Below are 17,891 nucleotides of genomic sequence, written 5' to 3'. Positions count from 1 at the left end.
CTGTAGCCATGTTGCTGACAAGTAGCCGATGATGAAGGTCAACCAGCATGGTGGAGGTGGTTGATCAAGAAAGTCTTGCTGGTTAAGCTAGATCAAGAGCCCACTAAGAACCAGCATCCAAAACACAACATGCTGGTCTTTTCAGCAAGAAACAAATTTTACATATAAGAGGCTTTATGTAACTTTTGTGGCAGCAACTAATTTAAGATGTTCGATACAGCATGTTGTAGAAGTTACGAGGATGGAAAAACAAACGACATGTCTGCAGATGAAAGAAATTAACTCGGTTTAATCAAAACCAGCTGAAACGGCACAACAGCAACAGAAAATGTGGACCATAATAGTTGTTGACTGCACTGTTAGTCTGCAGTCTTCCTTCCCAAGCATCTACTGTTGCCATTTCCCTCATGAATGGGCCCTCAGTTGATACGGGCACAGGAAACAATGGGACTTCAGCATATGCAGCAATCTGCAAATAGCTAAAAATACCTGCTTACTGCTGACTTTAACTTCTTGTGCTCTGGACAAACCCAGATTCCCTAAACGCAGGGCGTAACGAAAGCCCACAAAATGGTCAGAAAAAGGTCTTTCCAACTGCCTATCTGTGTATATGTTTGTGTGTAGTTGTGTTTGTAAGAACGGTTTCCTGGCTCTTGGCCTCAGAATGCAGAAAACAAGACTGGGGACTCAGAAACACATGGTGTCCATTGGACGTGTGCAATTATTATTTCTGCTGTGTAACTACCACCACACTTAACAGACAAACAAAGCTATGTTCAACCCCAATCAAACTCGCTCTACATTAATGGCAATGTTTAGCCTAAAAATGTGTAAGAAAAAAATATATACATATATTTTTTACATTAGTATTTCGTTTTCATTTACATAAAAGAGACGCGTTTGATGCACAGTGAGATGTGAAAAGTACTGTAGCTTGTAAGGAATATTGTATGAGGACTCTAAATCAGCGCTCATACAGTATCTCAGTCACACAATCTCCCCTAATTTCTGTTTATTCACACACAGAGAAGGTTCCAGTTTGTAAGGGATGAAATGTGGCGGAAATACCGCAGCCCAAACACATTAGCGAGATAACACCGGGTGTTATTTATGGATCACTGGTTTTCACTTTGGTGTAGCATTCTCTCAATAGAACAAAAAACAGGAGATAAAAGTAAACAACTGCCCTGTCACAAGGTCCTCGGGAGCCTAAACTAGCTTCGGTCAGTTCCTGCTGTGAACTCTCTCCACCCTGTTTCTGTTAGAGTGCTGCACTGCTGAGAGATGTTTCCTCTACTGCCATGCTGACTTCAAAAAGAGTTCAGATTTGGGAACACTGAGTATAATATAAGCCACGAGAAAACAATGCAGCCCTGGGGAACTGATTGTCACCCTTGATTTTTTGGCAGGTGTGCATTGCGTTTTATAAACTTTTAGAGTAAACAACTGCATTAAGATCCTATTGTCCTGGAAAACTGATGCAATAAATCACGTAGCTTACGAGGAAGTTTTGTTTGATAGTCGAGTTATGTAAGACGCACTTTCAAAAAAGAATTCAATACACAACTTTCTTGTATTGTTGGACGAACAACGAAAAGGTCCTTGTGCAAACAGGCAGAGACCGAGTCTCCCAGCAGGAGAACACTCTCACTTATAGTTACACAGGGCGGAGGATTGAACACAACAATACAGACCTTCAGCTCTCAGCATGGACACCGCCACCAGCCCCACACGCTCATGTCAGAGGTCACGCTCAACCAACGATTCTCTCTTTTCACAGACCTGCTGTATAGTTTGCACTCGGCTGTAACCAACAGCACTGCAAGGAGTATAGCAGTGTTTGCACAGAATACAGATGAATTTATGTTCGGGGAGCACCACGAGCAAGACTTCTGGATATGACTCAGCACTTCTTTTAAAAAACAAGATGTTTTGTAATTCGATACAGCTCAAATATCAAAATGTTAGCCATTAACATTTGTATTTTAGGGGGATTTCTGTTCTTGTTGATCTACTTTGAAATAGCCCTCTGGTCATTGTTTTTGCTGTGATGTGATTCAAATTCAATTCAGATAATTTCTGAAGATGATTCATCCTCAGCAACTCACTTGGTGTCTGATGACAATGTTTGGTAATGTGCAGTGACTGCATTGACGGTTCAGTTTTATAAATGCTTGAACACACATATCCACCCACCCAGCTTTTTTGAGTTGTGAAATATCAAAATGACAGTCATTGCTTTTCCAGGCAAGTTTAGAGAATGAGCAGTGTGTATCGTCAGCTTTTAGACGATAATGTCTTCCCCTAAAAATCTGACATCAGTGAACAAACACATCCGTATAGTTAAAGATAGTTGGCCTTGTATAGTACGTCAACCAGTGGCAGTGATGTTCCACATACGCAAACGCTAAACCTGTGGTTTCCTGAGCTGATTCCAGCCCAGACAGTGAATCATTGTGCTACAGATGGAAATCATTTACTGGGGAGGGAACTACAGATTGATTTGAAATTCCAAAATCAAAATGAAGTTCAGGAATGTTGTAATAAATGAGAGGAAAAAAGGAAGTTGATGCTGAAAGGTGAAGTGAGCAATTTGCAAATTTTAACTTTCTCCTATCCTAGCTTAAAATGCAGAGAAAACTATACAGTAAGTAACCTATCTGCAGGTTGATATTTCTGCTCTCTATGTTTGAGCATCCAAACCAGCACTGACACAGACAGTTTTAGGGTGGCGCTTTCTGTTTGCATATTGTGAGAGTGTTTAAAACTTGATTACATTTTTCACAGCCATTATTTGAAATTAAATGCAAACACAAATTAAAATTAAAAGACTGTACATTAATGTTTAAACGTTTGGGGTCAGTAAGTGTTTTTAAAGAAATTAATACTTTACATAGCAAGAATGCTCAAATTGACAGTAAAGACATTTGCAATGTTACAAAACATTTCTATTTCAAACAAATGCTGTTCTTCAACTTTCTATTGATCAAAGATTTCTGATAAAATGCACAACGGTTTCCAAAAAAATATTAAGCAGCACAACTGTTTTCACTGTTTTATAAATTTGAATTTAAAATATATTTCACATTAAACCTTTGAACAGTAGTGTAAGTGGCAGATGCACATTGTAAACTCACCCATAAAGGATCCTGTGCTACAGATGAGACTGAAGAAGCAGCTCTCTGGAGGAAGTGTGCCACATTTACTGCAGATCAGAACATCAGAACAGAGGTTAGATGCCCAGGGTTCTCACCACATGAATAAACACACATACATACATGCTCATTCCAAAGCAAAGGGTCCTGAGGGATGAACTCCCATTGGCAGTTGACTAAAATAGGACACTCTGGCTCTTGGGAGCACACTGGCAGCTGTGGATTATTGGGAAAAAGAGGGATGGAGCTAGAAAAGGGCTTGAGGACCCTCGGCTATTCTCCCACAGCTGTCACACTGTATGGGAAATGACAAAAGATAAGCAAAGATAGGGCCTCCACTGATGAAAGACTGTGCAAGCGCCTCACCATGAAAGGAAATCTTCCTCCTTAATGCATATGTAATCTTTACTGAAGACCAGTTCAGCTTTATATAACATGTCACCGTGGTATGAAGCTTTCAAAAGAAGATGCAGCTGTAAATATACAGTATGGAGTAAACAAACTTCAATTTAAAGTCAAGCTAAAAGTTTTGAGAACGGCTGGCTACCAACTTTCCAACATCTCATTGGATTCACTGTCTTAAAAGGATACTTCAAATGTAAATTCTGTCATTATGTTATGTCTTTCTAAACCTGTATGAATTTCTTTCTTCTGTAGGTAGATTTCGTTGGTCATTATGGAAATGATCCGGCTGCGTCTGTGATCTTTAATTTGCACGTCGTCATTAGATCACACGCAGAACTTTCCACTCCCATCGGCACTTTTATGGGATTGCGCTCTCACGCTAATTTTCCCTGTTTAGTAAATATGGCCCTTAATTTCTACAAATTCCCTGAAGCAAACTCAGCTACCCTAAACCAATTTTCTGCCAAATGAGCCTCGACTGGATTACATATAGCAATGCTTTCTATAAATACATCACTGAGGTGTTAAGCTCTATAATGATAAGCTAAAAAAGGAGAATGCTGTTCCAAGGTTTTGTGAGTGTGTGTGTGGATTTGACCTTTCACCCACTTCAGATACCTTTAGTCTAAGAACCGCAGACTATGCTGGGTAGCAGTCAAAATAAACCCACACGCAAACACACACAAAAACACTCACACTGCTGGTAGTGGAAATGCATATCATGGACACACTCAAAGACATTTCGCATATACCTTAAGTTCTCATACTCCATAAAGCACCCAGCTCTGAAGGCAACGGAGACAGACGGTCTATTGAACAGCTCGGGTCAAAGATCCCACAAATTTTTCCAGAATCCACAATATATGCATTGTCAGATTTCCCTTTGATGAGAAAATGCCTAGAAAAGTCAAATAAATGACGCTAAACCATCTCAATGTTCTTGACATTTCTGTCAGTATGGTTTTGTTTTTTCCTCAGTAATTAGGGAAATTCCTTTGTGTGGTGGACAAGTGGCAGTTCCTGAAGAGTTTTTCTCTCAGAAAGAAAAATATCTCTTAAAGGGATAGTTCACACAAAAATTAAAATTCTGTCACCATTTACTCATCCTCAAGTTGTTCTAAACCTGTGTGAATTTCTTTCTTCTGCAGAACAGAAGAAAGAAGCTGAAGAAGATATTTTGAAGAATGTCAGGAACCAAACAGTCCATAGTATGGAAAAAAAACTACTATGGAAGTCAAAGGTGCCCCACAAATGTTTGGTTACAAACATTCTTCAAAATATCTTTCTTTGTGTTCAGCAGAAGAAAGAAATGTATACAGGGGTTTGGAACAACTTGAGGGTGAGTAAATAATGACAAAATTTTCATTTTTGGGTGAAATATCCCTTTAACTGAAACTGCTTGTTAAAGGTACAGAGTATGTCACACATAACAATGTTTCTAGATTCCTGTTTCTCCCTGACCCCGTCTCAGTCTTTAGATGGAGGAAAAGAGAAATGACACACCAGAGAAAAACAAGAGATGTGTGCAGAAGAAAGGAAGGGGTTATTGAATGAAGAATGTGCTGACACAGACCACAGCGTCAGGTAGGGAAGGGGCACTTTCCAGGAATAAGGTGCACTTTGGAGTTCATTTTGGAGATTTTTTAAATGAAACAGATTTAATATTTTTGGTAGTGAGAAATATTAGGGTGCTTTCACACTTGGATCAATTGGTCCGAACCTGAGTTTGACTGCTCCCCCTACCCCACTGGATTGGGTTACCACTGTATTATTTGGGTCCAAACAGCAGTGCGTTTACATCATCAAAGCAGCAGCTGTTTACCCCTGTTGCTAAGTAACAACGATGCAGGAGAAGGTAGCAAAATCTTTAGTGTTGCTCACCTCACTAATATTTTTATTTTTTAACCTTTGGTTTTGTTTTCTATCTGCCATGAATGTACTATATATGTTCTGAAGAACACGGGAGTCCACTTGTGTTGAAGACGAGCAGAAAATATACATTCTCACCGCTTGCAGTGCGTCCATCACGCTTGTCAGGAAAGTAAGTGAGAACACACACAAGCACAGTTTTATCAAATCATACATCATTAATAGCGGTTCACTTCCGCGTTTTAGTATGATTGTGTTCATATCAGCAGTGAACCGAATCGGAGTTCACATTAACTGTACCCCAGACCCCCCTTTTTAGGCTGACTCGGGTATGAGAGTTCAGAAAACAGGGTTCACATCCAAATTAACCAAAATGTGGTGCGTTCCAGTAGTGCTAGTGTGAAAGCACCCTTATGTATGGCTATTATAGTTAACTAACTAAAACTAAACCTAAAACCATAAAAAAAACATTTTCATTAATGTTAACTGAAATAAAATATTATAATAACGTAAAAACTTTTAAAGTGCCCCATTACGCTTTTTCATAGTGTGTAATATAGCTGTTTATGTATGTAAAAGTCGTCAAAAAAAGCTCGTCAAAGTATTCAGACAAAAGTAAAGTTTTAAAGATCAAGAATCAATTCTGAACTGCCGAAATGAGTCGTCAGCAATTTGTTACAAATCTAGTAGGTTTGTAACAAATTTGCATAATGCCAGCCAATGATTTTCATTGGCTGCCTGTGAACAACATCAACTTTGCCCCACCCCAAACTCTGTAGTTGTAGCTGAGACCTGGAAGAGTTTGGTTCATGTTGTCAACATGTCGAGAAGATGCTGTTTTCTGCGCTGCGAATACACTTTGTATGTGCTTCCAAAGGATGAGGACTCGAATTGGTACGGTTCACAATTACAGTTCACATCACTGTTTATACAAGTGCTGAGGAAGCCTCCGGAGCTGAAATTTAGATATGATAATAGGCGTTTCGTTCCCGACATGCGCTGTAAGTGTTAGACCAATCACAACAGACTGGGCATTCTGACCAATCAGAGCAGAGGGGTTAAGAGAGACTGAATCTTCAAACAAATCGTTTTCAGACTCTTTAAGAAATGAGGTGATGCGCTATGTATATTACGATAAAATTTTATTTTTTTTACCTATGATGCATGTAAACTTATTGTAGGAGGCCTCCATAACAAAATGAGGAACCTTTAAAATAGCATAATAGGGGCACTTTAAACAACAATTGTCTGTACTTTGATCGTGATTTTGTTGTAGAATTCTTGACGGTCTCGACCAAAAAAATAATAATGTTAATGTTTAGCGGTGTTCCATATATTGTGCACATTGTAACCCTGAAGAAGTTACATCATTTGGACCCTTTCTACAGCATGACAAAGAGTCATTCAGCATGGCATGTAAATAATCTCCATAATAACCATTTTCTCAATGTTCCACAAACTGTAGTGTTTCCTCCATTTGTAAAGCTCAAGCAATTCTGTTATTGCATGAAAAAATATTAAACATAAAAAATACAATACAACTACAAAAGATATGATGTCACTAAATCTTAATTAAGGCTAAATCTACATCCCTGTTACCCATTGTCAGTGTTTTTCTTACTGTTACATCATACAGACCTTATGAGAGGAACGTTGTCCAGAGTACAGCATATGGTTTGTCCCCTCTGCATTGGCAGATCCACCTCACATGACTGGTTATACATCCTGCAAGCAAACAAATACACAGACCCCCACGTATAAATACAAAAACATTTACATTATGGAGTTACAGTATAACTGAGTCCCACAGGTTTGTGGGAGTCTATTTTAAGATCTTGCTCACTTGCTATAAATAATAGTCAATCATACCAGACAGACCTGAGTATTAGGTCAGCTGCATCTGTCTGTGAATTTGGACAAGTTACACAACGCTGCATTCCTACTGTACACTGGATGATATGATCAGAGTTACAACTCACTTCCAGTATAAACGTGTTTTGACAGCCGCCATAACTTCAATTCATACTACACCCTGCAGAACTCAAGGCAAACATATTGTGGCTACACTTCATTACTAAAGCAAACACATCCTTCGCTACAGGACTAATGCTCCTCCCACCAGGAGGAAAAAACTGAAAGACCAATGTTGTTTCCAGAGTGTAAAAATTACCCAGAAATGCAAAGCACCTAAAAAAGGTAAAAACAGCCTTTGGGCTGAACTTCATTAAACAGACCAAATTTGATCTTGTTAGCTCAGCTTTAGCTCCACTATCCAATATCACCAAAATAATTTTTTTATTAGGCCTGCACATGACACCTAAACATAAAGTACACATTTTTCACTGATATTCTGAGACAGTGGGTTTTATTCATTAAAGTGGTGGTAAAACGCATTTTTCGAAGGCTTGATTGTGTTTGTGGGGTGCACTGTAACATGCGTTCATGCTTCGTTTTTTTAAAAATTGCATTATTTTTCATATATTTTACCTTTATTCTACATCTGATCTCAAAACTATGCAATGGGCTCAGATTGGTTAGCTGGCCCAGTGTGTTGTGATTCGCTAACCGACTAGTGCACTTTTTCCGGAAACGTCACGCCCCTTACCGTTACCGGTACTTGTGCTTTGGTGTATTATAAACAATGGCGTCAATAAAACCAATCGGACCCAGAAAATGTTAGTGAAGATGATCGAGCAGAACCTGTTCAAGAACGGCTGTTAAACGACGTTTCAGAAAGGTTTGTTTCTTGTTGTTCTCTCATTACTTTTTAGATACGCTGTTATTTAATTGTACTAATTATTATAGAATTACAAAAAATAAGCATCATAAACAAGAATTTCATATCATCGTTCTAACAAATTATACTACAGTCCTCAAAGGGATTTTTTTGAGTAAAGACTGCGGATGTATAGTGATCGTTTCTGACTGTATGCCACCATTACTTTTGTATTTTTAGAACGATTGTAGACAAATATCTGTCGACAGAACTATTAACCCAAAACGAACACTAAACAACGGCTGCCAAATCAAACACAGAACCATGTTTAGCATGCCTGTAGATAAACAAGCATGTAGAAAAACGTAAAAGCTCTAATCATAAGGTCATAATTATGAAGGACAGAGTTAAAAATAAATTATAACCATTGATCCCTAATCCCCTCGTCCCTAGGAAGGCTTAACAAAGTGGACCTGCAATCCGGATGAAAATAACAGCAGTGTTTCGACGGCATTGCGACAACTCATCTCCAAAATAGCAATATAAAATGGCCTCGCCTCGCTTATTAAGTATTCTCGGAGGAGGGGTTTATGTGAATAATGGGAAATGCTGACGTCAGCAACCCCGGATAAATCTCGTGTAGTCCAAAACCGGTCGTTTGCTGTAGTCCTTAGAAATTGAATTTTTTAAAAGCAAATATCTCCCTTTGCTTTGAACTTTGAGCGCAGTAACTTTGCAGATGTTGTTTATGCTCAAACAGCAACATTACACACTAGCTAAAGTTAGAAAAGTGAAATTGTGTTTTACCACCCCTTTAATTAATTTTATTCACAAGTCATATTAATAAGTAATCCTCTCCGACTGCTTCTGCTCATGGACCCAGACGTAATTTTTTACCATTTTAAATAATTAAGGTACAGTGTAAGACCAACAGCAGCACTAAAATATAAGTTACCTAGACACTGCTATGCTCAGTATGCTAATGTTTGACTAAAAGAACAAGTTAACCTGCAATTCTTCATTGGCTGACACGTCCTTGAGCCATATTAAGTTAATAAGAAAGGATTTGGACACTCGCTCAACATCTCATATCAAATACATTACTCATTAGTGCAGATGATGCAAAAGAAGTGTATTAGACACAATGCCAGGAGGTCTCTCTCTGATGTGTGCATCTTAAAAAGGTTTTAGTTTAGTATCGGTAAATGGTTAATATCCTTAGACCTCAAATGATCTCTTTTCTTTCAAAAGATGAAAATATGCATATTTCAGTAACCAATATATTAATTTATACTACCTTTTATACTACTGCTGAATCAGTTCGAATGCATTAACATTATGAACATCAGCTATGCTAATTATTTCCCATCTGCCTTTCTGCTGTTATCTCGGGACGCTAGTCCCGAGGTAAATAGCGTTCGTCAGCTCCAGTTTGTATCCAGCCTCTCACGGAGACTTCAGATGCCCCAACACCTGTGATGAGACGACTCGACGCCTGTGAAGAGACGACTCAACGCCGGCGATATGTTATGCCCTAAATTAATACATGATTAACTGACTGTATTTTTCTATGTACATTTCCGAAATGCACTTTCTGTAAAGCTGCTCTGAGACAATGTGTATTGTGAAAAGCGCTATACAAATAAATTTGAATTGAATTGAATTAATAAACATATAAAAATAAAAATACTTGTGTTAATACTTAATACATTTTTTTTTTACTTTTTCATTTCTACGTTTTATTTATTCAGTGTTATTGTACGGTTTAAAATATTTAATATATTTAAATCATTAAATTACATATATTAAATAAACTATTTAAAAATACCATAGCATAATGTTGTTGTTTTTTACAATTAAAAAAACAAATTAATGACTTTTGTAAAGTTGACACAATGATATTTAGTTTAAAAAGAAGACTTCTCACCAGTTGTCCACAGGACAGACATGTTGATTATACAAGGCCATGGCATACCTGGAAAAATAGAAATGATGGTACATTAGTAACAATGTAATCAGCACAAACCAGATTTTAAAGGGAGGATTTAAACTTGCATTTCATTTTTACGTGCCTCGACTTGTTTAAAATAGATTCTGAAAAGTAAATTTTTGATTCTGTACACCAGTAACACTAATAAGGTCTCATTTGTTAAAATTAGTTAAAGGGATAGTTCACCCAAAAATTTAAATTCTGTCTTCATTTACTCAGCCTCAAGTTGTTCCAAACCTGAATGAATTTCTTTCTTCAGCTGAACACAAAAGAAGATATTTTGAAAAATGTCAGGAAACAAACAGGGCCAGGGTTTCATTGCCGTCCATAGTATGTAAAAGTATTGTATAGTATGTAAAACATTCTATGGAAGTCAATGGGGTCCATCAACTTTTTGGTTACTGACATTCTTCAAAATAACATCTTTTGTGTTCAGCAGAAGAAAGAAATTCATACAGGTTTGGAACATATTGAGGGTGGGTAAAGGATGACAGAATTTTTATTTTTTGGTGATCTATCCATTTAATGCATTAACTAATATGAATTAACAATGAGCAATATATTTTTTACAGCATTTGCTAACTAATGTTAACAAATAAAACCTTTTTTGAAAAGTGTTACTGGTGTACCTCATGAAAACACCATCCAAACAAAATGGACATAAACAATTCATAATAAAAACTGTGTTCTAAAAGAATCTGTCTTTGAATGCACCAATGATCATGTCAAAATAAAAGCGGTTTCAAAGCTGACCAAAAGAGCAATGTAAACCACTGATGTCTGAAATTAAGCAAAGAGATGCAGTATGACTCATGAGCCCAGAGCTTTAAGGGCTGTAACATATAAAAGTTACTTTATCATTATAGGTTACGCATATGGACATAAAGAAAGGATTATCAAAAATATGCTGTGGTCTCCCTCACTACCGCAACAGCCTCTATTCACAGATAAAATCAGAAGTGCATGTCCTTTTGACGTGACTTTCTGTTAGCATAGAACCAAAAACCGGAGAGCTCTGGAAATTTAGTCAACTCAACCTGTGCATCTTCAGCTTACCCTGGCGTTATGTGTCATTCTTTGCTCACACTTATGCAACAAGGTCAGCACACTCATGGTCCCGTCACACTGACCCTCATAAGATGTCAATGAACACAGGACCATCAGATAACGGTTAAAGTAAACGTTTGCCTACTGACTTTTACAGAATCTGATGAAAGAGAATTTCCAAGCACGCAAAATTAGCTGACTATGGAAACTTGTTTCCACCACGGAATAAAAAAAAAAAAGGTAATAGTGTATTTTATTTATTTCACAATTAGGAGTGTTTTTTCTCAGAAGTTTATATCTTGCAATTGCAAGTTTATATCTCACATTCTGCTAAATATTTTAAAAAGGGAGTTATTCTGACTTTTATAACTAGCAATTCTGACTATATTTCTCGCAATTGTGATATAAACTCGCAATTCTGACTTTATTTCTCGCAATTGTGAGATACAAACTTGCAACTGGAAGTTCTAGAATTTTGAGATAAAAAGTCGTACTTGCAATTCTGACTTCATTTTTCACAATTGTGAGATATACACTTGATATAAAGCAGTTAAAGGCAAGTTTTAAAGATAAAGTTAAAGGCAAGCAAGATATAAACTTGCAATTCTGAGGGAAAAAGTCAGAATTGTGAGATTTAAAAAAAATCGCAATTACCTTTTTTATTATTTTATTCCATGGCGGAAACAAGCTTCCATAATTACAAATGGACAATGAGACAAGAAAAGAATGTTAAGCGCTCTGTGGAAGGGAAACACACTCGGCACCTGCCGATGGATACGCCTTTCTCTCATGCAGATCTCACTGTTGACATACACACACAAACACATTTACATTTGTCCAACGTAACTGCATCTGACAGCATGCAAGGTCAGATGTGGGCTAAGCAGCAATTAGGTTTGTTTTCATCTCTAGTAAATAGTGTGTGCGTGTGTGTGTGTGTGTCTGTGTGTGTGTGTGTGTGTGTGTGTGTACAGCGAGACAGATCACCTGAGCCTTGTACTACACTTAGCACAACGCTGAGAGAAATTACATTTGGTAAACAAACATTCTGCCATCTGCCCTGGCTGGTGTTGTGAATAATCACGCAGACTATTAACAGTTCACTTTCAACATCCTAGAGAGGCGCACAGTCTGGCTACAGAGTAACACAGCTGAACACTTGTTACTTCTTCATTTTTTATTTTGAGGTGGGCACCACAAACTTTAAAGCTTTTAAAGGGATAATTCAACCAAAAAAGAACATTCTGTCATCATTTACTCATCCTCATGTGATTCCAAACCCTTACGACTTTCTTTCGTCTGTGGAACATAAAAGAAGATATTCTGAAGAATGTTGGTAACTAAACAGTTTTGGTGACCATTGACTTCAATTGTATGGGCTAAAAAGACAGAAAGTACTTCTTTGTTTGGAGTAAATGATGACAGAATTTTCATTTAAATTGAATTAAATGATTACAGAATTTCCCTTTAAATAAAGACTTGGCTTAGCTCATGAATAGTTTCCTTCAAAATTACATTTTAAAATATATTAAAACAGAAAGAGTTATTATAAATTGAAATAATATTTCACAATCTTGTTAGTGCTTTCACTGTACATTCAATCAAATAAATGCAGCCTTGGTCAACAGAGAGACCTCTTTCAAAAACATTTAAAAAATCGTACAGACCCAACATTTTTGAACGGAATTTAACATAATACTTAAATTCTAATTGTCTTAATAAGATACAGCACTCTGAATAAAGGCGGTTTAAGGAAGAAGTGAGGATGAATGCTTCATAATCTTGCTTTAATTAACCTTCTTAAATTGCTTACATTTTTACAAACAACCTCCTAAACAGCTGGCAGACTCCACTAGTGTCCATACCCCCTCCATTCCACATCACGTACTCCAGTCATTCACAAAGACACCTTTTGCTTTGCACACAGCAGGTGTAAGAAATCAATCCCCAGGAGCTTTAGGTCCAATCAAACCAGAGACCAGACCTGATCTGAATGGATAATTAGACTACATCTCCAACCAGAGAGCCACAATGCTTGTATTGTACCACCGAGGACACGGATGTATAGCACTGACAGTTTCAGCTGTTAAAGGCAACAAGCTTTAAAATATAAAGCCTTTGTTATGAATAAATATGCTCAGTGTTGTTTGCATAAACAGTACGTTCAACGTTACAGGGAACAGCACATCACTGCGGGACTATGCAAGCATGTGTGACGTTACCATAAACAATAGCCTCAAAGTATAGAAATAACGTCCAAATGGAAACACTGGTTTGGAAACTTGCTCTTGCCTAAATGGAAACTTTTTTTTTTTTTTATGCAGCCTGAATAATTTAAACAAGCATTCCACTGGGGTGTAACTGCGGGCTACATACTCCTCAAAAACAGCCTCCAATGAAGTGTTTAACTAACTTGCATTATGAATTAATTCGATGAGAGAAGCACATGCCAGTCAGTTTCAGTCATGCTTTGAACAGTTGATGTTGTTGTTTTTAGTAACGGTAACAGTTCTTATACAAGTCATAATTAGAGGTTCCATATTCAGCTATGAAAACATGCCTTTTCTTGCATAGATACGGGGCACGTTTAGTCCATGTTGTATTGGGAACTTCTCCCAGACCTTCACTACAGGAGTCAAGGAAAGAATAAACCAAACATTCTCTTTCTGGCATAATAGATGAAAAAATCGCTGATGCTGCTCTAAGTTGCTCTCCTCTGTTTTACTCGCTCCTCTTCTCGCCGAGGCTTATGTAACCACCTCTGTCTCTTCAAACTCAAGGCTCTACAGGAGAGGAAGGGGATCTTGAACTCCCTGTAGAAACAGGGCGTATGCAAGTTCTCCACAGGAAGGAAGTAGGTACAAAAAGCAATGAGATGTCAGCACAGCGCTGCACCTTCAAGCAAATAAAACTGTATAAAAGGTATTCAACAGCCCCTCAAGTCTTCCAACAACTTCCATCACACATGAAGCCAAAAACCTTTTTTCTTAAATATTACCTTGAACTACAAGTCTTATCAACCGCATGCCGGTTCATGCAAAGCTCTCTTCCTGAAGATCAATTTCTGTACCAACACAAAGTTACTAATAATGACCTCAAAGTCTTTAACATTTTTCAGGCAAGTTCAGACGACTCAGTTATGGGCACTTGTAGTTTTATATATAGCCCAATCCCCAAAGAGCAGGTTCATGAATACTGAGATTGGCTGCATTTCATATGTTTTAGGTCGTAATTTTATCTTTGCACACATAATAAACCTTTCCATAATAAATTGTCACACTGAAACGGCATGTTTCAGAAGAAGCTGTGAGGTGCCCCAAAAAAATAAACCTTGACTGAAACATACACTTTTCTCCTCAGCTAACAAAAGTATGTTCCAAAAACTTTTTGCTAACATTATAAAGCTAATTGCTAATGTTCTCAAGGTTCAGCTTTTTAGATGCTTTAAAAAAAGTTTTTTCTTGTTTAAGCGAACGTTAAGGGAACATTCCATTTTATAATTTTGCAAAAATCATGGGAATGTTACTTTTTAATGTTCTCTGAACCTTTTGAAAGCAGTAACAAAAAAAACATTAGATGAATGTCCAACTAAAACATTTAGGAAAAAACATTCTATTAACAATGTATAAATAATTTTTTTGTGCTAACGTTTTGAGAACATTATTAAAGACCAGATCGAACGCATGATCTATTAATGCTAGTGGAAGAAAGTTTTTTCATAACTTCAAGAAAACCTTGCCAGAATGTTAGCCAAAGTTTTAAGTACATTAGCTGGGTCTTGGTAGGGAGAGAAGGCAACCATTTCAATGCAGGCCAAACCTAAAACTGTGATTCACTTGCATAAAGTGCACTAGCTTCAACATATTCTACATGTACTGGCTACATCACACTATTAAAACAATCTGTGACATGTACAATTACAACTATATAAATTATTCTTATAGACCATAAAGTTGGAATTTACCAAACAGACATATTATGCCTATTTCCCTCTAAGAACATTGTTGAATTGGTGTGCATCCAGTTAAAAATCAAACTAGTCTGAAAGTGATGTAACCTTAAATTAGAGCATACATGACATCTGCACAGGTTTTATCCATGCCTATTCAAAGCAGGATCGTCTCATTTGATATGAAATAAAATGGACTTACACGACCCATATTCCAGTGATGGTCAGAGCTGGGAGGCTGACAGGTAAGATCATCCACAGAGACATCTCCAGCAACACGATCCTCGACTGCTCCCCTCAAAATCATCCACTTCTTTCGCCTTCGCCAGCCCGTCTCCCTCGGCTCATCAATGTGCATTTATACTTGTTGCATGACCCCAAACCGGCTTATCTCAAATATCATATCTGTGACAAAAACAAAACAAAAATCTTTACAATGACAACGACGCTGATAAACAGACTAGACCGTTACCTGTCATTTTCACATGATTTTGTATTGCACAAAGCATACCTGTTTGCAAAGCTGTGGATTTTGCATTACTATGAGCACATCGTTTTTGTTTTTTTACTTTACATGTAGGCTATTGTATTTTCCTATTTGTTTAAGCATTTTTAACTCTCAGTGTATATCTGTGATTCTGTCAATGTTTTTTTCTGGACCTGTAGAAACAACAGAACATTTCATTGCCTGCAAATTCTGCTCCATGACTAACTGGTGTGCATTTGTATTAGACTATATTGAACACTGTAAAAGTCGCTTTAAAACCATGTGGAAGAATATCCTTTTGTTAACCAGGCAAAATGGCCGATTGAAGTTGGAGTTTAACGTAAGTGTAATAGCCGTGTGTGTAGTGTTGAGAGTGGACACTGTATCTCACCTTCCCCCCTGTGATAGGGGACAGCAGACGTGTCTCCCACCTTTTGTTAAACCCTCAGACAGAGCGCAGACTGTTCAGGAACGGTAACATCAATCACCAATAACAGCTACAGGTTTCTCATTACTCCTCAAGCGTCCAAATGACCGCGGCTGTGTAATCTTCCTTTGCTCTCTGTGTTTCTCTGTGCTCTTCCAGCAGAATTCTGGTGCCTCACTCCTTTCGGAATATAAGCGCTGTCTCTCTCTCGTGTCCCGCCGTGTGGACTCACTGAACGCGTCCAGCTGTTCCCGGAGCTCCGCCTCCCTCACTCCCGCACTGATGCATCATGATGCACTGAATAAAATGTTTATAATTTTGACGTAAAAACAACGTACAACAAGCCCTACAGAAAAAAAAAACTAAGAGTTGAGTTGGTTTACTGTACCTTACATTGAAACAAAAAATGAATTAGTAATCATATAGGCCTACACTGTAAAAAAAAAAAAATGCAGAGCCTATGATCAATAGGTAATGACAACATATGTTGCTACATTGCGTTAACTCGTCAAAATAAGTTCAAATTCAACAATTTTTCAGTCAGTTTCAAAAGTCAGTTTGATGTAAATTAAGTTGAAATGACTTAAACATCCAAGTTTATTGTACTTAGAAATTTAAGGCAGCAACTTTTTTTTTACAGTGTAGTACATTCAACATGTGTTTGTACAGTGGAGTGTTGTTACAATTATGTTTTTTGTAGGCCTAAGTAAAAAAAAATGGAATTCGCCTACCTACTTGCGTGAAAATGTCACCAGAATATCTGATCTAAATAAGATTTTATTTTGTATATTTTTGTATCGTAGCTCTATGTACAGCAAATTTTACGTTAAATTTTGTTTAGGTAATATTTACTTAATTGGTTTATTATGTGTGTTACCCAGATGGTCTTTTGTGTTAACACTTTTAATTCTTAATTATTTTAATCATGGTTCATAAAAAGTCTAATTTAATAACATTTAAATAAACATGTTGTTTATGTTGTTACATATTAAGGTAGGCCTACGTGTATTTTAGTTTTTGATTAAGTAGCCAGATTCATTAATGATATGTAGGCCTATAGTTAGTGTTGTATTTGTTTGATGGAGAAGCCATTGTACATCATGTTAGATAGCTCAAAGTGATCATTTGACGTAATGTCCCAACGTACTTGCTGAAAATTATCTAACTAAGATACTGATCATTGTTTTTGCAGTTCTTATCATCTGTGATATGGTAATACACAACCCAGACTCTTTCTGCCATCTTCAAATGTTAACCCATGCATGTTAATGTTAACTAAAATTCAACTTGTTACACTGATATTATTATTAGCAATAAACATACAAAATAAGTATTTTCATTAGTGGTCACAGACTTTGACCAGCGTCTTAAATAAGATGCTACAACCAACTATTTTAATGATTATTTGCATGTCATCAGAAATTGCCAGGAGTCAGAATCTCTTATTTTCCTTTCAAACTTATTTAGCACCAGCAATGTTTCTGTTTGAAAACTATGTGGGCCTGAATGACTGATTTCTTGAAAAGCTGGTGTCCGATGAGTGCATCAAAGTTGAGATACCTTTACATTACAAAACATTAAATGTAAGTAAATACAAAATAATAAAAATATACAAATAATCTTGCTGTATGAACATATTATTATCGTAATAATAGTTTAACAAAATGTGCTACTTGTATAAAGAGGTCGTACATGCTGATATGTTCTGCCAGACAAAATGTACTTCCCATGATTTAAAACAATTATATTATAGTTTTAGTACATTCTGATATGAGTTCCCTTCTGATAAGATGTGCTACTGTTGTTGTAACGTTCAACGCATTGCTCATCTTGTTTAAGAAGCCAT

At 37.0% G+C, this 17,891-nt stretch overlaps 1 protein-coding gene across 1 annotated transcript in view; it reads right to left on the bottom strand.

Annotated features, from left to right (window-relative positions):
* LOC143703050 (transmembrane protein 150A) overlaps positions 1-16,457 on the bottom strand; it is a 33,665-nt gene extending 17,208 nt beyond the window's left edge. Inside the window, exons 1-5 of the mRNA XM_077197176.1 lie at positions 16,010-16,457; positions 15,334-15,536; positions 10,073-10,120; positions 7,068-7,154; positions 3,138-3,205 (exon numbers count right to left, since the gene is read on the bottom strand). Of these exons, the coding sequence (XP_077053291.1) occupies positions 3,138-3,205; positions 7,068-7,154; positions 10,073-10,120; positions 15,334-15,398 (268 nt within the window). The 5' untranslated portion in view covers positions 15,399-15,536; positions 16,010-16,457. The remainder of the gene's footprint in view (positions 1-3,137; positions 3,206-7,067; positions 7,155-10,072; positions 10,121-15,333; positions 15,537-16,009) is intronic.
* Between the last annotated feature and the right edge of the window lie 1,434 nt (positions 16,458-17,891).

This window comes from Siphateles boraxobius, unplaced genomic scaffold (assembly GCF_051911475.1).
Source record: "Siphateles boraxobius isolate OS27281-9 unplaced genomic scaffold, OSU_SipBor_1 37, whole genome shotgun sequence".
Lineage (NCBI taxonomy): Eukaryota > Metazoa > Chordata > Actinopteri > Cypriniformes > Leuciscidae > Siphateles > Siphateles boraxobius.
Note: the sequence above shows the minus strand (reverse complement) of the source record. Positions and strands in the feature narration are given on the sequence as shown.